General features: G+C 33.3%; 1 protein-coding gene, 1 long non-coding RNA gene and 2 other non-coding genes across 4 annotated transcripts; 3 read left to right on the top strand and 1 right to left on the bottom strand.

Annotated features, from left to right (window-relative positions):
- Nucleotides 1–11397: 11397 nt before the first annotated feature.
- LOC128286235 (small nucleolar RNA R71) lies at nucleotides 11398–11504 on the top strand. Its single transcript, XR_008276779.1, has one exon. It is a non-coding gene; the product is annotated as a small nucleolar RNA R71 (small nucleolar RNA).
- A 637-nt stretch (nucleotides 11505–12141) lies between these two features.
- On the top strand, nucleotides 12142–12248 carry LOC128285864 (small nucleolar RNA R71). Its single transcript, XR_008276411.1, has one exon. It is a non-coding gene; the product is annotated as a small nucleolar RNA R71 (small nucleolar RNA).
- A 658-nt stretch (nucleotides 12249–12906) lies between these two features.
- On the bottom strand, nucleotides 12907–14868 carry LOC108478314 (probable mannitol dehydrogenase). The gene is made up of 5 exons (XM_017780761.2): nucleotides 14465–14868; nucleotides 14252–14365; nucleotides 13592–14105; nucleotides 13347–13500; nucleotides 12907–13253 (listed from the first exon to the last, which is right to left on the bottom strand). The coding sequence occupies exons 1-5, from the start codon at nucleotides 14572–14574 to the stop codon at nucleotides 13048–13050; spliced, it is 1098 nt and encodes a 365-aa protein (XP_017636250.1). The 5' UTR covers nucleotides 14575–14868; the 3' UTR covers nucleotides 12907–13047.
- Nucleotides 14869–16101: 1233 nt separating this feature from the next.
- On the top strand, nucleotides 16102–17049 carry LOC128285647 (uncharacterized). Its single transcript, XR_008276163.1, has 2 exons — nucleotides 16102–16313; nucleotides 16621–17049. It is a non-coding gene; the product is annotated as an uncharacterized LOC128285647 (long non-coding RNA).
- Nucleotides 17050–18475: the final 1426 nt, after the last annotated feature.

Raw genomic sequence — 18475 nt, 5'->3', positions numbered from 1 at the left:
TACAACAAATGAAGAGTACACCTCAGATTTTTGTCTGAGCTTGAAGCGCCTACTAAGTATATTAAAAAAATGTGGGGGACTAAAATGTCTTTAAGACCACACCACATACAAGTTACGGCCAGGGTTATGGTACATTCAGTTTGCTCGAACATTATGCAATTGAGTCCTGCAATAAGATTAGTTAAGAGTTAATTGAATGGACTTGACTACTGTCATTTCGGTCACATCAGGTGATTCATCTTGAAGGTTTCTGGATTAGGCCACGCTTAAAAGGGCCCAAATGCAAGATGAAAATGTTAAAGCCCAAGCAATATCTTACATTTGGACGTTTTGAAGCCTAAGACAATTGTAACAACTCGTTTTTCAGTGGTGTCAGAAACAGTGGTTTCGTGGCCACCAAATTTGACGAGTAAGTTTGTAAATATTACTATTTAATGTTTATGAGTCAAAGATGGTTTTAAAAAGGTTTTTGATATAGTGATTTTTGTTATATAAGCGAGTTATTAAGTTCAAGTGGTATGACCCTAAGGTCAAATGGTTGTAAAAAAAGAGGTATCAAGACCTCATTTCTATAAACCGAGTCACAAAGTGTCATTAAGGTGGTATTAAAGTTTCGTTGAAAAATTTTAACGTTTAATTAATTAAAAAGGACTAAATCGTAAAAGATGTAAAATTTGATCACTATTTGATTTGAGTGATTAAATGGTTAATTGAATAAAGGAAAAGGGATTTAAATGGTAATTAGACCATTCAATAGGTTAGTGGAAAAATATGGACATGAATTTGGTGTTTTATTTATTTATTAACCAATGGTAAAATGGTAATTTGATAATTAATTCAAATACATAAAACTAAAATGTTTATTAATCTTTTATATTGTCTTCTTTACTGAATGGTTAAGGGAAGGAAGCCATTTTTATACCTTCAATTTTTGACAAGCTTTGAGGATAGCATGGTAGGTGATTTTGACCCTATTTTTAATAATTTTTATGTTTTTGAGATCATTGCAACTAGGTCCAACTAGCCCGTACCTTTGATTTTGAAACTGTTAAAGATTTTGAATGTTTCCATTAATGATCCTTGTGATTTTATATGTTAAATGATGAATTTGAGATATTATTTTTTATTTAAAATTATTTTATTAAGTGATTTTTGATGAATTTTTCGATTAGGGACTAAATTGTTAAAATAGTAAAAGTACAAGGATTTAAAGTGAAATTAATACAAATATGGACTTTTTTTGGTTCCATGAACATTCGGCTAAGCTTAAATTTGGAAAAAAAAATGGTTAATTTGCATGTTTTAGGCTCAAGGACTAAATTGAATAAAAGTTAAACTTTAGGGGCAATTTTGTAAAAATTTCAAAATGATTTAATTTGATAAAATACATTGCTTTACTATCTAAATTAATATATTGAATTAAATTATTAATTTAGATCAAGATCAGGTGGAAAGTCAAGGAGAATAAAAAAATTACCAAAATGCCCCTATACTTTGACATTTTTGCAATTTAGCCAGGTAAGTTCGTATGAACTATAACCACTTAAATGTGAGTTAAATTGATTTTTTAATGTGCTATTATATTGTACATGAATTAATAAATAGATGTTATTATTCAATTTATTATGTCACGAAACGATAGAAATTCAACGAGGTACAATGACTATCAAGCCTCGTTTGAACCTTAGGAATTCGTAGGGTACAAGTGATATGTCATTAGGGTTTACATGATTTCGGTTCTGGACTTGAATGTCCTACCGATGGCTGAGGTCCAGCATCTGTTGCGGATACTCCACAGCTCGTGTGAGCAGGCCCATTTTCACAGCTCGTGTGAGCATACTTATTCATAGCTCGTGTAAGCATATATGTACATGAATTGATGAATTACAATTATATGAGTTAGCACACTTTGTGTGAGCTATCCCGGGATCCAACGATATTCTATTTGGTTCAACAAGCATGAATTGGAAAGGAAACGGTAAATGTTCAATATGAGCAAATACAGGTATACATGAAATGTATTGAAATGATGAGATACATGGTAAGCATGTTATGTTATGAAGGATATTATATCCAATTGAATCACATTCAAGTATAATGGTTATCCATGTTGAATTCATGTGAAATATGTTCAAGTATGCTAATTATGTATTATTGTTTGATGCTTAGGCATGTGCCAAGCTATTGGTTGGATTGTATTATTTTTCCTTATAAGTTATGCATTGAAATGGTAACTGCCCAAATGGAAATATGCTTCTGTTCATGAAAGAATGGTAGGGTTTAAATTATGTAATTTCCTATGAAATGGTTTATCATGTGGTTAATTCCAAAAGAGCTATGTTTAAATGCACTAGCTTGTGGCTACATATGAAACGAGTGTGGAAAGGTAATGAAATAGTAAGTTGATACTTGAAGTGTAAAATGATGGAGAAGAGAAAGATGAGTTGAATTGATGTTGTTATTTAAGCTAAAGAAAGTAAATGTAATGGAAAGTAACGAAATGCAAATGAAAATAAGAAAATTTGAAAGGGTTTGAGATTTATAAAATCCTACTATGTAAGGGATGATATGTGTATGTGATGCTGTGGATTTATTCACTTTGTGAGTTGTTGAATATGGTTTCATGAATCTTGCAGTATTGGTATAGTATTATTCTTGATATGTATACATTTCATATTTGAAATGGATTGATATGAATAAAGTTTATACGAGCTTACTAAGCATTCATTGCTTACGTAGTTGTTTTTCCATTACTTTTTAGATTGTTGGAAGCTCTATCGGGTTAGAAGCTAGTCGGAGATCCATCACACTATCCATCGATTTTATCGACAAATTTCTATGCTTTGGTCACGGTTATAATGGCATGTATAGGTGGACTATGTCTAATGTGTAATTGATGAGTTTGATATATATATATATATATATATATATGTCATTTTGGTTGATGATTATGGCATGAAATGTTGCTTTGGATTTGAGGTGCTTAAGGTACTATTGATAGCTTGTTGGTTGTGGTTAGTATGGTCAAATTGGTGTATGTTTTGAAATGACCAAAATTGGTATGGTTGTTATGTATCAATTATGTTATGTTTTGACATGAAAACAAGTTAAGTGATAATTGGTTAAATATGCACATGTAGGTGTTTTGGTTGTTAATATAGCCATTATGTTTTGGCTTGTAATTATGGTGTTTTGAATGATGGATTTGTTGTTATATTGGCATGTGTATGTGACCTTATAAAGGTTGATATTTTGGTATATGGTGCTTGAATTATGAGAGTTTAGAATGGTTAATATAAATGCATATTATGAGATGTTCTTTAATATGCTTGAATATGGTCAATTTGGTATAGGGAATGTAATTGACATATGAGACTATTTGTGCTAATTTTTTCGTTGATGGATATGAAATGGTAAATTTAGTATAATGAATGTAATTTTGATATGTGAATTAAGCGGTAAGTTTTGGTATAAAATTTGCTACAAGTTGGTTGTAAATATTGGCGTACTATACATTTGTGTAATACATGCTAAATTGTTGTAATTAAGGTGTCTTTTGGGCATATTGGTTGTATGATCAAATATTTATTTGGATAAGTTGTTGTTGCATGGTTTGGTGCACTTTGAAATGCTTGTTCATATATGATAAAGTGGTTCGAGCTGTGTGCTTGCTTAGGTGAGAAAAATGGCTTGGAAATGGCCTATTTTTAGTCCACACGGCCAAAGACACGGGCATGTGTCTCAATCATGTGTGACACACATCCATGCTACATGGCCGTGTGTCTCCTATAGCTAACAAAAGGTTACAAGTCAGGCAGTTACACGACCTAGCACACAGCTTGGCACACGAGCATGTAAGGCTATTTGGAAGGGTACAAGGCTTGGCACACGGGCGTGTGGCTTGACCGTGTTAGCCAAGTCAACGAGTTACACGGGCACAAACACGAGTTGTGATATGGCCGTGTGTCCTTACTTCGAATGTCCACATGTCCTGAGACACGGGCGTGTGTCTTAGCTGTGTGAGTCACACGGTCGTGTGGCCCATGCAGTTTGAAAATTTTCATCTTTTTCCTAAAAATTCTATATGTTTTCGATTTAGTCTCAACTTGTTTCTAATTTGTTTTTAGGGCCTCAAGGGCTCATATAAGGGACAATATGTATGCTATTGATTGATTTTGCTATGATTGATGTAGTGAATTGGGCCAAGTCCAAATCCTATTCTGGTTCACATGGTCAAAGTGTTGGATGAGCAATCTAATGGGTTTGAATTAATTATTCGGCCATCTTGAGCTTTTAGACCTGATTCTAGTTTTATTTAATAAGTTTGCATACTATTTTATTTCATAAATTTAATTATAATCTTTATTTCAATTATGTGTTCAGTCGTTACATGTTTTTAGTCATGTGTTGCTTTCAATTGGGTTTTTTATTATCTTGTCATAGTTATGTGTGTCATTTATTCTTGTTGAGAGTTGACCACCTCTGGATGTACAGTAAAAGATATATCGATTAGGCGATATCAATAAGTATACGAGTCCAATTGTAAAGTAGTTACAACAGAGTATGTTAGTATTCTGAGAATCGTGCCTAAGGGAGGCTAGTGCTAAATCGATTTTAACCTAAACACTAAAATATCTAATTAGTATTTTAATTTAGTTATAGTACAAATGTACAAATAAAAGTAGTTTTTAAGGTTTTTATAATATTAAAATGAAATAAAATAAAGAAATAAAATTCAAAAGATCAAATAATAGAATAAATCAAATCTTGTTATGGGTGATTAGCTTGCTTTGTTAATCCTCATCAATTGTTTCTTCGGGTTCTTCGTCAATCAACTAGTCGCTATCCCGGTAAAATCTTCCTATAATAAGTTGGTAATAACTACTTCTCTTCTAACCGCACAATTCAAACCGGCTTGGGGTGAAGGTTTTCACAGATAAGCTATACCAATTTTGGGTTAATTCCCACATTGATGACTTTCTACGGTTGTCATGCCTAGGGTTTTAAGTTCTTCTTTTCCCAAACAATTGATCCATTGAGTAACCCTACAAAACAATTAATAGATCATACCTTCACTCGCTAATCCCCCATAGAAGGATTAGTTCCTCATGGCTTTCATAAACAATATGGAACTGATGTAAAGAGAGAACATGATAAATGAATTGAAGTGCAAGTTTAACAAAATATCTGATTTGTATAAAAGATGAAAATGAATCCACAAGGTTTGACTGTCTCTACAAATCAAATCTCTTGATATCAAATAAAGAACAAATTGAAAATAAATCTCAAACCTAAGAAGAAAGAAAAGCTAAAATAAAATTGAAAGTGAAATTCTAAACTAAGTAATTGGGTCCACTACATGTGACAAATGAGCCTATTTATAGATTTCAGGTGGCCGTCATCCTTAACCCCAAGTTAGCTAACGTTCCTAGGCTTTAAGTTTGATCGTGCAGACTAAAATGCCCATTGGCTTGTGTTTAATTTCGTTCATATTCGATGTTATGACACACCAGGACTTGTGTTGTGACATAGGAGTCAATATACTCCTCTTAGGATATCTTCAAGGGTATGTTACGACACCTTTAGTCTATGTCGCGACATCGAAGGTAGTCTCGTGATTTCTCTAGTCTGCGTTGTGACATTAATCATTTCGTGTTGAGACATAGTGACCAGCATTTGTTTATTTTACCTTCTAATGGTCTACTGCAAACTTACACAGTTCATTAGTTCCCTCTAAGGCCTCATACAGCCTCTAAGGTCAATAAGAGACTCAATTTGCACATTTTATTAACTTAAAGGAAACTTAAGAAAACATAACTAAAGCTTAATGAAAATGCTTGTCTTCAAGTCCTAAAGTGCAAAAATTAGTTTAATCTGCTACAATGAATTACGTCAGATTAAACTCTCCCACACTTAAGTCATTGCTTGCCCTCAAGCAACACAAACAAAAACAAGAAATAGAAAAGACGTCCCTTGAGAAAATTTCATAGAAGTATTGACCTTGGAGCACATGACTAGGTATTTCATATTCACGAATAACTTTAACATGATGAATAATTAATTTACCACTTTTGACCATAAAACATTTAAGTTCAGTATGTTACAAATATACAAGTATTGAGGGTCTCACCAGTAAGGATCCATCAACAAATCATACAAGTAATTTGATTATCCGAACAGAATACAAATAGTCGTTTATGCAATTGTTTAATGTACTGTCCATTTATGCATAAGGATATTTAGGTCACATAGGACTTTCCGATTTGTAACGTTCTAAGGCTCAGGACAGGTATGAAATTTAAAAATAGTAAGCATCAAAAGGGTTGCAAATACGAAAATAGTTTGGCACATCATATCGATCCCTATTCTTCCCCCTGTAGTGACCCTAACCCGCTCACCGCCTTATTTCTCCTTCTCACACCTTCTTTGTTTCTCCACATACGAAATCATAGCATAACATACTAACTACGACTAGCCTACGAGTTTTGATGCACTACTGAACGAGTTTTTATTATTCTTGTGACTTTGTCACTTTCTCCTTCAATTCATCTCACTCATAAATGCTTTTTTGCTCTTCAAGAACTTTTTTTACTCGTCTTGATTTTCTTTTTGAATAATTCTTTTGTTCTACACTTTTTAGGCTAACCTATAGTTCTTATATCACACTAATCTTCCCTATTTCACTCTGCTTTTTTTCAAAATCCATCGTGATATATCTACTTAACCCTTAATACGTATGGTCAGATGTCTATAGTCGTGTAGTGCAGGACCAAAGAAAAGGGCAAATACAAATTAATGTTTCAGGCTTGGGTTGTAATAAGGTTCATAAAGAAGTGTCAACAGGCTCAAAAATTGTTACTAAAGGTGATTATAAATAGGTTAGCTTTTTGGCTTTGGATGTGTTCCAAACAATGCCTAGGTCATCCCTTAATATCTCAATATGCGCAAATTTAATCAACCAAACAAACTCAAATTCAACCATTTATCATTCATACTAGCATGCTTGTTTCCTTGTATTTTCTATATCATTTAGTACAGTTGATTGCTTAATGTCTATTCACAGTGTAACATATAGAACTTGGTAGTCTAAGAATAAAAAAATTAAAATCATCTATCATGATGCCAACTTTATTTGTAAATACAAACAACCTATGTACATGCTCCTAACCAATCACTTGTATTTTTACAAGCTCAAGCACACAAAAGACAAGAAAAAACAATGAAGAACGTAAAAATTTAAAACAAATTTTCTATGTTACCCCCCACACTTTAGTTGACACATTATCCTAAATGTGTAGCCCATAAAAAGATAAGGAAATAAGTTACCCAATTGATCGTGGCCACTCCAACTGTTAATAGTGAGGGCTTTTTTCTTTGCTCGTGTAAAGCTCAAATTGTTGTGTCTCTTTTATTTTAGGTCCCTACATAGAAAATTTAAACAAAACACAACATAACTAAGGACCTACCTACTCCTACAAAGTTAAATTAAAATTGTCAAAAAAATTAATATAAGTATTTAAAAACAAAATTATAGTAATGTTCAATCATCTTCCTCAAAGTCCATCTCTTCATCTCCTTCTTCTTCCTCATTAAAACAAAATGCAACATAACTAAGGATCTACTATTAATCCTGCTCCTGCAAAGTTAAATTAAAGTTTTCCAAAAATTAATACAAGTATTTAAAAACAAAAATTATAACAATGTTTAATCATTCTCCTCAAAATCCATCTATTCATCTCCTTTTTCATCCTCATCCTCTTCTTCCTCTTCACTTTCATACACCTCTTCTTCTTGCTTTAGATTTGTTGGCCCAAACATGTCAGGTGTATAATTGGGGATCCTGATGTTGTTTTGCCAACAAATTCTTGAAAAATTGGCTCCGACTCTTGTATTAGCTCTGGATGACTACTCCCACCAATATCTTGTTGAGCTTGTGTCAACCTCTATGATGAAGTTAGTGTAGCTGTCACTTCTTGTTGTCGTTTGTTCCAAACTTTTATTTATTTGGCTCACAGCTCTGTGTACTATTGGAACATAGTGTCACCGATAATACTACGGGAAGGTTTCAGCGACTGCTTGGTAAATGTCATAGGTACACCTGCCTTTTTGCATAAGGCCATCACTAAGTGGGGAAAGAAAACTCCCACTTTCTGGCCACTAATATATCTTTTCATGTTTTGCTGGACCCATCTACCAATACATACATGCTTTTTCTTGAAAATAACATAGAGTAGAACAACTAGAAATGTATTAACATTAGATATGTTTAAAGCAGGGAAGATTCATGTGCATACAAATTGGATCCACATTTTAGCCTTTGGAAACGTAATAGCTTGATGAAAGGATATTGGGATATTTGTACTTGGGCAATATTTACATTCGCCCCTTCCTTTAGTTAAAAAGTTTATAATGTTATCCATATATATGTCTTGAAAATACTCTAAGTCAGTTTCATCAATAAAATCTTTTTCATAGTATGAAGCATTATAGAAGTCACAAATAATTCAATGGGTTACTCGTACTTCCTTTCCTCGTACAAGTACCATCTCTCACGTATGGCCTTTGGTGTTTCTAGACTCTTGGTCTCGTAAAGATGCATAAAACTCTTGAACAACAGGGACCACAACACTATCTTTCGGGATCATCCAAAAACATTCTGACCTATGGTATCTAACCAAAGCCATATTTCCTTGTAAAGAATCATGGATGGATCAAATCCTCTCTTGTATAAAGGTTTTTCCTTGAAGTTCAACAAAATATTTTTCAATATTCAGGTTTGAAAAATTAGAGGGGTTTGGAACCATCAACGATTTCAATTCATTAGTTCTTCTAACTTTTCTAGGAGGCATGTTTAGTTCTACTAACTAATGAAACTTCAAGCAAGTGAGTGTAATGGAATAGTAAAAGTTGAGATAAGAACCCTTAACCTCATGTTAAATGTTGGATTCCTTGTCACACTTGTTTCTTCGTTATTCCTTGAGATGTTCCTTGCATCAAATAAGATTAAAAAAAGAAAATTTTCCAAGAAAATCTAAAAAGAAAAAAAAAAAGAATAATGAATTTTAGGGTTTAAGTAGTTTAGAAGGTTTTAGGAATTTAAATGATTAAAAGATGTTAAACTAAAGGTAAAATATGGTTTTAGGCTATAAAATAGGTGTTTTGTTGGTTAAAAATTGGGTAAAGTGGGGTTTAAGCCGTCGGGTTGTGCAAATAGGTCGGGTCAACCCTGTAAAAAATTACAACGATGTCGCGATATCCTTGATGTCACGACATAGGGGTTCAATGTCGCGACACACTTTAGATTTTGGAATTTCTGAGTATATTGGTTTTGATGTTGTGACATTGAAAGTCCGTATAGCGACGTCGTAAGAATTTTCTCAATTTTGTTAAAATTGCCTCGGTGTTACGACACTGACTTTGTTTTTACTCAAAATTCCATTTTCTAGAGTGCTATAGTTTCTATAAAAGTCAAAGTTAATGAAAATTAAAAACTATACTAAATAGTTAGCTAAATATATAATAATTTACAAAATTTTAGCATTAATTCAAATAATTTAAGTTTTACTTTTGGATTCATCTGATAGTATCATCAATTCACAGATGGACGATCCTTTCATTCTATCAGTACTAGCCCATCATCCGTCGTGCCATTCCACCTTTGCCCACTTGTCCCTTTTCTTAAACATGTTTATTCGTGTTGTATGTATAAAAGGAAGTATATCCCTTGACTTGGAAATGTTAGAAACAAATAATTTTGGAAATGTTAGAAACAAATAATTCTTTGCACTATTCCCCTAACTTCCTTCGACTTTCCTTGCTTAGTTGACGACCACATTTAAAGATTTTAGTCTCACCATTGATTTTCATGGTTAATTCTTTTTTTTTCTAAATCAATAGTGGACTTAGAAATGGCTAGAAAAGGTCTACCGTGTAAGATTAGTATATCACGATCTTATTCAAAATCTAAAAACACAAAATCAACTAGGATAATGAAGCTGCGCACTATGACTAACACATCTTCCAATACACCTTTTGGATGTACTAAAAATATTTTCAGCAAATTGTAATGTTATCTAAGTAGTTTTGAGATCCCCTTACCCGAGTTCTTCAAAAATGGATAAATGTAATAAATTAATATTAGCTCCTAAGTCACATAGAGCTTTATTAAAATGAATGTTCCCTATTTTTATGGAATAGTAAAACTTCCCAAGTCTTTCAATTTTTGGGGAACCTGTCTTGAAATAATAACACTACAGGAAGCACTTAATTAACTTGTTCACCTACCTTAATTTTCCTACGCCTAGACATAATTGCTTTTAAAAATTTAGCGTACTTAGGAACTTTCTCAATTAACTCAATTAAAGGTAGGTTAACATTTCATGTTTTGAAAAAGTTCAGAAAACTTACAAACTCATCTTTATCCTACTTTTGGTTTTCTTCTAACCTTAAAGAGAATGGGATCTTTACAATGCAGAGTCTTTAGTTATCTCTTTTTCTAGCTCAATCGTCGGTGCAATTTCTTCCTCTATCTCTGGTTAATCTTCAGTCTTTAAGGATTTCTCTTGAGGGTTATCAGTATTCTCCATATTTACCTTTGGAGTAGGGTTTTCTGGGCTACTTAGTACTTTAACTGATAGGAGTGCTATTGCTTTCACATGCTTATTACCTTTCCTCTGAGGATTATTTTCTGTATTGTTGGAAATATGTCTCAATTTTTCTTTTGATGTCACCCAACATGCTCATCAATTGACTCACTTGATCCTCAAGTTTAATCAATGTTCTGGTTGAGTTGGTGCACTCAAACTGCACCTGCTTTATGTTCGTTCTCATTGACTGCATCTCTTTCTCGATCTTATCCAGACATTGACCACATGTAGTATGGTCACTTGGGTTGACCCTATCTTGAGGTTTCTGTAAATAAGGAGGTTGATAGTTAGTATTTTTAGCTTCGTTCGAACTAGTACCTCCTCATTGGTTTCGTCCCCATCTCAGATTCAGGTGATCCCTCCAGTCGGGACTGTATGTATTTGAATAAGTGTTTCCACTCTTATTTCTGATATAATTCACATCCTCGGTAGAATTATTGATGTAGTGGAAGAGTGGTTTGTCTCCTCTATACATAGAAAGTGTATTATTACCAGATTCACTACGGTTAAGTCTATCCACTAACTGTTGATACTTATCACCTTCTTGGACAACTTTTACCATAGCGGTTTTTGGCCATATGTAAATCGTTCAATGGGCCACTGAAAGGAGTTCAACGCCATGTTCTCAATGATTTCGTACGCATCCTCGTACGTTCTGTTCATAAGGCCTCCTATTGCTACTTCGTCTAATCCTAATTTTACATTCACATCCAATTTGTTATAGAATATATGCAATCGCATCCACTCAAGGAATCCATGGTGCGAATATTTCTAAATCAATGTTTTAAAACATTCCCAAGCCTCATGAAAACTTTCTCCTTCCATCTGTCTAAAGACAACAATTTCTCTTCTTAGTTAAACATCCAACAAATCACACACTCAACAATCAAAAGTTTATACTTTAAAGATATACTTAACATTCCAAATCATTCAGTTCATCACAACTATTTTACCATATTTCAAGTTAATTTCATAAGGCATAAACCTAATGACCAAAAGAATTTATAATGAAAACCTTAAGTCAAAGATATATATCATATTTACATAACCACAAAGATTTCCCAAACCAAATTTCAAACATTATCAACATGATCAAAATAGCCAAAAGACTTCTAATACATGTCATTTATAACCCAACATCAAAAAGACCAAATATTTTATAGTGATCAAGGATGGATAGTATGTATTCGCTCCAACTTGATTCCAACCGATCGAGCTTTCCGATGATCTGCAAGGAAATAAAACAACTAACGTAAGCAACTAATGCTTAGTGAGCTCGTACAAATTTAAACATATCTTACCAAACAAGAATCAATTTATATAATTCATGCACAATTTATAATAAGCTCATGTAACCATTCAATTCCCAAACAAACCACAATTTTCACAAGTTAGTAAATTTATATACATACGAAACATATAATCACACCATTTCATTTAACATCCATCAATAATCTATGCAAGTCAAAACATTCATTTCATGTTAATAACATGTGATACATGGTGCGAACATTTCTGAATCAATGTTTTAAAACGTTCCTAAGCCCCATGAAAACTTTCTCCTTCCATCTGTTTAAAGACAACAATTTTTCTTCTTAGGTGAACAGTTTTACTAATAGGGAATAATTTACGAAATAATAAAATAAAACTATAATATGTTTTTACAAATTATTGAAAAAATTCTAACAAATCTATAGAAAATTGAGAGAATTGAGTGTTTAGAGAGAATGCAAAGAGTTGGATTTGAGTGAAAAGAAATGGAAAATGGCATGAGTATTTATAGGAAATTAACGTTACCGTTGGGATGTTTCAAAATTTTACCGTTGGCGCATTTGTATTTTTACTATTGGAAAAATTACCGTTGAAGGAAAGCTTATCCAACTGGACGCGCTTTCACACACTCTCTAAAACACGATCTATTTCCCTAAATCTTCAAAAAAATCAACCTATATAACCAATTAACAAACTTATCCAATATATAAGACTAATTTAGTTGAACTATCATCACATCTTTAAATGAAATTGAAATGTAAAATTGAATTTCTTAAAATTCTTTTAGTGTTTATAAAATTTGAAACTCTATTTTTTTATTCAAACAAATAAACTATTTTTAGATGAAATTTATCTATTAAATTCTTAATCCAGACCCAAAGCAAAAAGTGTAAATAGAATAGACTGTATTTGATTTGACAATTCACTATAGCGTCCAAATTTAATAAGATACGCTAGTTAAAAAAAAGGAAAAAGACTACTATGTATGTTCAAACAAAGATCATGAATGATTTATTTATTGAATTATAACATATTACATATTAGCTGATATTGCAATATCTACTAGTACAACAAAAACATTTGGTCCTGTACTTCCAATTTGTTATCCAATAATAAGAATAAAAGCACTTCAAGAAGGAATTTTCAATGTATTTCCAATGTCGATCACAAATCTATATTTGACATCCGCTTTAAGAAGGCGTTCCATAGCTGTGTTCACATAATCCATAGCTATAACTTCAATGTCAGGTTTTACGTCATGTTTAGCTGCGAAATCAATCATCTCTTGAGTTTCCTTCATCCCTCCGATCAAGCTTCCTCCTATTACTTTCCTCCCTGCACTCAATTATGACTCTAATTTAAGATATCTTTGGGGAATTTGAGATCCCATATTACTCTTACGAAAAGATATTAGCAACAGATCATTACCTTGGATTAAAGGAAACACAGGCAACTCAAGTGGTTTCTCTGGAGCACCAAGAAGAACAAGCTTCCCGTGAGACTTCAACAGCGCAAGCAATGGCAGCACAGGGTGTTGAGCTGACACTGTGTCTATGATTCCGTCCAATGTGCCAATGGCACCCTATACACCAAATAAGGAACTTAGAAACTTATATACACTCGCAAAAAACCCCTCATTAATAAATCATTGAAAGAAAGAAAAACATATAAACCTGAAGTTGATCTTGGTCTCGACTGACTAAAAACGAATCTGCACCAAGATTTTCCAAAGCTTCTTTCTTCTTATTCGGAGATGTGCTGATCACTGTAACTTTAACCCCCATTGCCTTGGCAAATTTTACTGCAACATGACCGAGTCCACCCAGTCCAACCACACCGATGTGCAAACTAGGCCTATCGAGTTCATAATATCTCAATGGACTATACACTGTAATCCCAGCACAGAGCAGTGGAGCGGCAGCATCAAGAGGCATGTTATCAGGTATGCGGACAATAAAGTGCTCGTCAGCAACCATAGTGTCGGAGTAGCCTCCGTATGTAATAGTTCCATCATAGTACTTGGCTCCGTAAGTAAGTACCATTTTGGGGCAATAGTTCTCAAGATTGTCTTTGCAGCTATCGCAGGAACGGCATGACCCGACCAGACACCCAACCCCAACACGGTCTCCAACTTTGAACTTTTGGACCTCACTTCCCACCTCCGTCACTTCACCGGCAATCTCGTGACTGCATCCAATATATATTATTTAGGTTGACCAATAAACTGTGGTTCATCGTTGCATGTGTCAATTTTTTGTCATCAAAGTAGTATTAGCATATATCTATGGAAATTGTTAGTTGATATATATAAAATATAAGAATGGAAAACATACCCAGGAACAAGAGGGTAGATGGAAGTACCCCATTCATTCTTGGCCATATGAAGATCAGAATGGCAAATCCCACAATAAAGCACCTTGAAGGCTACATCCTTCTCACCTGTTGCCCTGCAAGTGTCAAACCCCACATCAATCAAACACCCTTTGACAAGGGAACTGATTCAAAGACAGAGCAATGATAAAAAGTTTAAGGAGAAAAAAGAAAACCTTCTGGAAAATTTGAAGGGAGAGAGAACACCATAACTGTCTCTGGCAGCCCATCCAAAAGCCTTGTTAGGGTGCTCTTCTTCTGGCAATCTTGTCATTGTTGGATTCATAATTATTTTAACTCTTTTTCTAGCTTCAAAGCAAAGCAAATGCGTGCTCAAAACCTTATAAGCAGCTTTGAGGGATGGAAGCTGGTTATTTATAGCGCAAGATTTAGTGCCTACGCTGACGTACTGGGTGAGCCAAGGGTGAGCCAAAGAAGGATCTAGGGCCTTAACCAACTACCCAAAGCCAATTTGAAACCAGAGACTGTTTATCAATCACATGGTTCACATTTTCAATTTTCTCAACTCAGCCCAGCTACCTTTTTTTACATTTTAGATTTTTGTATGCTTCACATATCCAAACTCTTTCCCTTAAGAATTACTTTAAATGTATTTATTATTTCTTTATATTTTTAAAGAATTTTAATTAGATACTAGCCTGTAATTCATTATTACATTTATATATTAATGGCATATCAAATAAAAATTTGTTTTGAGAAAAAAAATCTGAATTTTCACGCTAGGTTGACTCTATTGTTACTAAAGAAACAACATGAGGTGAATAAAAACAACGTTAAAAATAAATGGAAACAAAATCTTCGGTGATTACTGATTAAGAATATGTTGATTTTAAAAATAATTTTATGGAAACTAATTAATCTCACAAGATATGCATATTACATAATTTAAGGTTATATATAAAGAAATTAGTATGTGTATAACATATTTTCCAAAAGATTATATGTGAATCCTAGAAAAGGAAAGAAAATATTAGATCCCACAAATGAAGGCATGTAATTTGGGCCGGGCTCGGGTCAGATTCAACTAAAAAATTAAGCCCGTTTATTAGGTCTAGGTTCGGCTTGGCCCAAAAAATAGGCTTAAAATTTGCTCAAGCCCGACCGAGATAAAAAATATTAAAACTTGAGCCTGATCCGGCATGCCCATATTAATTTTATATTATTTTTATATAATTTTAAAATATATACAATACATCAAAAATATTAAAAACATCAAAATAAATATTTCTCAACAAATTAAAAATAAATTTTAAAAAATATATATACTTAAATAACATTAAGATAGATGCAACTTAACAAGTAAATGCCTCTAAAATAATAACAAAATTAACAAATATTTTTAAAATAATAACAAAATTAACAATTAAATAAGTTTTAAACAATATCCAAATAATAACAAGAAAATAGTTGCAACATAATAATAAAATGGTATCAAAATAGGAAGAAAATAATAAGAAAAAAATATTAAAAAATAAAAAAAAAACAATTTTTTTTGTCCTTTAATAAAGTCAGGCCTGGCCAAAAAACGCATTATCCGAGGCTTGACTTATTTTTTAAACGAGCTTTATTTTTTTTGTCTAAGCCCATTTTTCGAACTTATATTTTTATTTAAATCCTCTTACATTTTAAGGAACTTCAGGAATAATTAAATAACTCGACTCATAAACAAGTATACTCGGTATTTAGTCTGAAAACGTCTACTACTGACCGGATGGTTTCACACTCATCTAATTCATCAGCATAACTCATTTGCTATATCATACTCCAAGTCTTCACATTTCCTTTTGATAATTTTAGACGTAGCTCTTGTTTACCGAGAAATTAAATTATTTTATGGACTTTTTTCATCTTTATCATTTATAGTCATAAAATATTTTTTCCATATTTATGTGGCTATCAGCAAAACTCGTATCCGACAGTCTCTTCATCTTCACATCACCATCGATGAAAGAAAAGACCTTTTATCCCTTCTCTCTTCTCTTGTAAAGTTTGCCTAATTATTAGGTAGTAATTTTTTTTTTCTATCTTCTCAGATCCAAACAAATTTTTTTATCTCAATGTTTTATTTTTTTTGGTTTTGCTAATGGGTATTTGGATCTTTTGGGGTTTCTTTGTTTTAGTTAACATAGTCAAAATCCTTGTACTTTTTATGTTCCTAATTTCTGTTTTGCATGTTTCTGTAGATGCTTTTTGTTTTTGTTCAACGTTTCTGTAGATGCTTTGAGTTGGGTTTTGTTGATTATTCATTGCTTTATTTGGAATTTGTATTGATGGGTTTGCCTTTGTACTTCTGGTTTTACGGTTTGGTGAGGCTTGGTGTTAATGGAGCTTCATTGAGAATTGACGATGGTGGAGGCGTATGAGCGGCGCCGCTTCGGAACTTTAGCGGCGGTGACTTGAACGGAGTTTGATGATTGCAATCGTCAACCACGATGGTGGACTTGGGAGAAAAAAAAAACAGATGAAAAACTAGAAGGAAAGAATGAAAATTGAAAAAGTTAATCAATTGATTAATTATTAATTATTTTTAATTAATCCTAATTAAAAGAAACTGAAAAATTAAATTAAATAAACTTTAAACAATTTTGGACACATGGCATAATTTTATTGGTCGTTAATAAAAGTGTAAAATTTTAACCCTATTAGTCAAGCACGTATAAAAGGTAGGAAGTTAGATTGATTATTTTCAAATTTACATGTAATTATATCTAAAAATAAGTTTACTTACAAGTAACAATAAGTTCTCGAGTTCTGTACCAATGTATATTATCTCATATTACTAAACGATTATAAATTTTATGTTTTAGTAGAAAATATAATTTTAAATCATTATAAAATATTACACGTTTAAGACTGTTACATTGATGTTTTCAAGTTATTGTAACGATGATAATGCCAATTAAAAATTTATTTAAATTTATTTAGAAATTAAAGTGTGAAAATTGTTTGTTGTACTAGTTGTATGCTGTCTTGGTACAATTTCTCATGGTGTTTTTTCGTTTTCATGGTTTTTTGGTTTGGAGCATCTCGTTCGTTTGAAAACTCGATGGGTAGCAAGGGTGATGATACAATGGAGAGAGGTCTAGCTGATCTGTGGCTTGAGGGGGAGAGGAGGAAGGTTGGCAGGTCGGTATGGCTGGGACAGCTATGGAAGACGACCTATGTGTGGTGAGGAGTTTTCTAACTGCTGGTGTGATCTATTTTCATGCCATGAAGACAACTCTCGCTAATCTCTGGCATCTCTATAGGGGGTTACAATGTCTGAATTGGGTGACAAAAGGTTTTTGTTCCGTTTTTGTTATGAAATTAATTGACTTCGACAAATTTTTGGACGGCAATCCCTGGACCTTTAATGGTTATCTGCTAGTGTTCCATAGGCTACGGCTAGGAGAGGATTCGTTGGTGGTGACGTCAACCTCTGTGGATTTTGGGGTTCAAATCCACGATTTACCGTCTAGGCTAATTTCAGAGGCCATGTTTCACCAATTTGGAAACTTCATAGGTGTGTTTTTAGATTATGATATGAAGGCGATAGGGAATGGCTATCGAGGGTTCCTGCAGATTCGAGTTCGCCTTAATGTTTGGGGTCTGTTAAAGAGGAAGAAGAAGATTATTCTATCACCAGAGTGTTGCATTTATGCCTGATTCCAATATGAATGTCTCCCTGTGTTATGCTTCTTGTGTGGACGATTGGGACATTCGGAAGCTTTTTGCCCAGTTTGAATTGTGCATGGGAGGAAAGAGTTGCCACCTGAGTGGGATCTGCTAATTCAGGTTATTCCTGGGCAGGTTACAAATGGTACGAGTTGTTGGTTATGGGAGGAGGGTGTTATGTTCAATATGGATGATTCTTTACGATCTGTCTATAGTGGTTCGTCAGTTACTCAAGGGGACATTCAAGGCTTCTTTTAGCATGGTACTTTGTCAAACCACACTTATGTGACCATAGGGTTAAGTTTGAGAGGACGACACAATGGTGGCTTAGTGGATATGGAAAATGTGAATCCCAACTTGAATTTGGAGGTGGAAGATTTCCTCATGGAGATTAGGGAGGGTAAGAAATAGTCTCACAATACATGATTTTCTCTAGTTTCTATGGGAATGGATTTTGAGGGAACCTCTACTGAACATAGTATTGGTTAGAATTTTGGAACATCAGTTGGCTC

The sequence above is a fragment of the Gossypium arboreum genome, chromosome 12 (genome assembly GCF_025698485.1).
Source record: "Gossypium arboreum isolate Shixiya-1 chromosome 12, ASM2569848v2, whole genome shotgun sequence".
NCBI lineage: Eukaryota > Viridiplantae > Streptophyta > Magnoliopsida > Malvales > Malvaceae > Gossypium > Gossypium arboreum.
Note: the sequence above shows the minus strand (reverse complement) of the source record. Positions and strands in the feature narration are given on the sequence as shown.

Bases quoted from the DNA above. Each gene is read 5' to 3' on its own strand.
- LOC108478314 (XM_017780761.2), bottom strand. From the start codon at position 14,574: ATGAATCCAACAATGACAAGATTGCCAGAAGAAGAGCACCCTAACAAG. The intron at 14,106-14,251 runs GTATGTTTTCCA...TATTGGATGCAG, and splicing joins ATCTACCCTCTTGTTCCTGG to TCACGAGATTGCCGGTGAAG. The intron at 13,254-13,346 runs GTAATGATCTGT...AATTGAGTGCAG, and splicing joins TGTGTTTCCTTTAATCCAAG to GGAGGAAAGTAATAGGAGGA.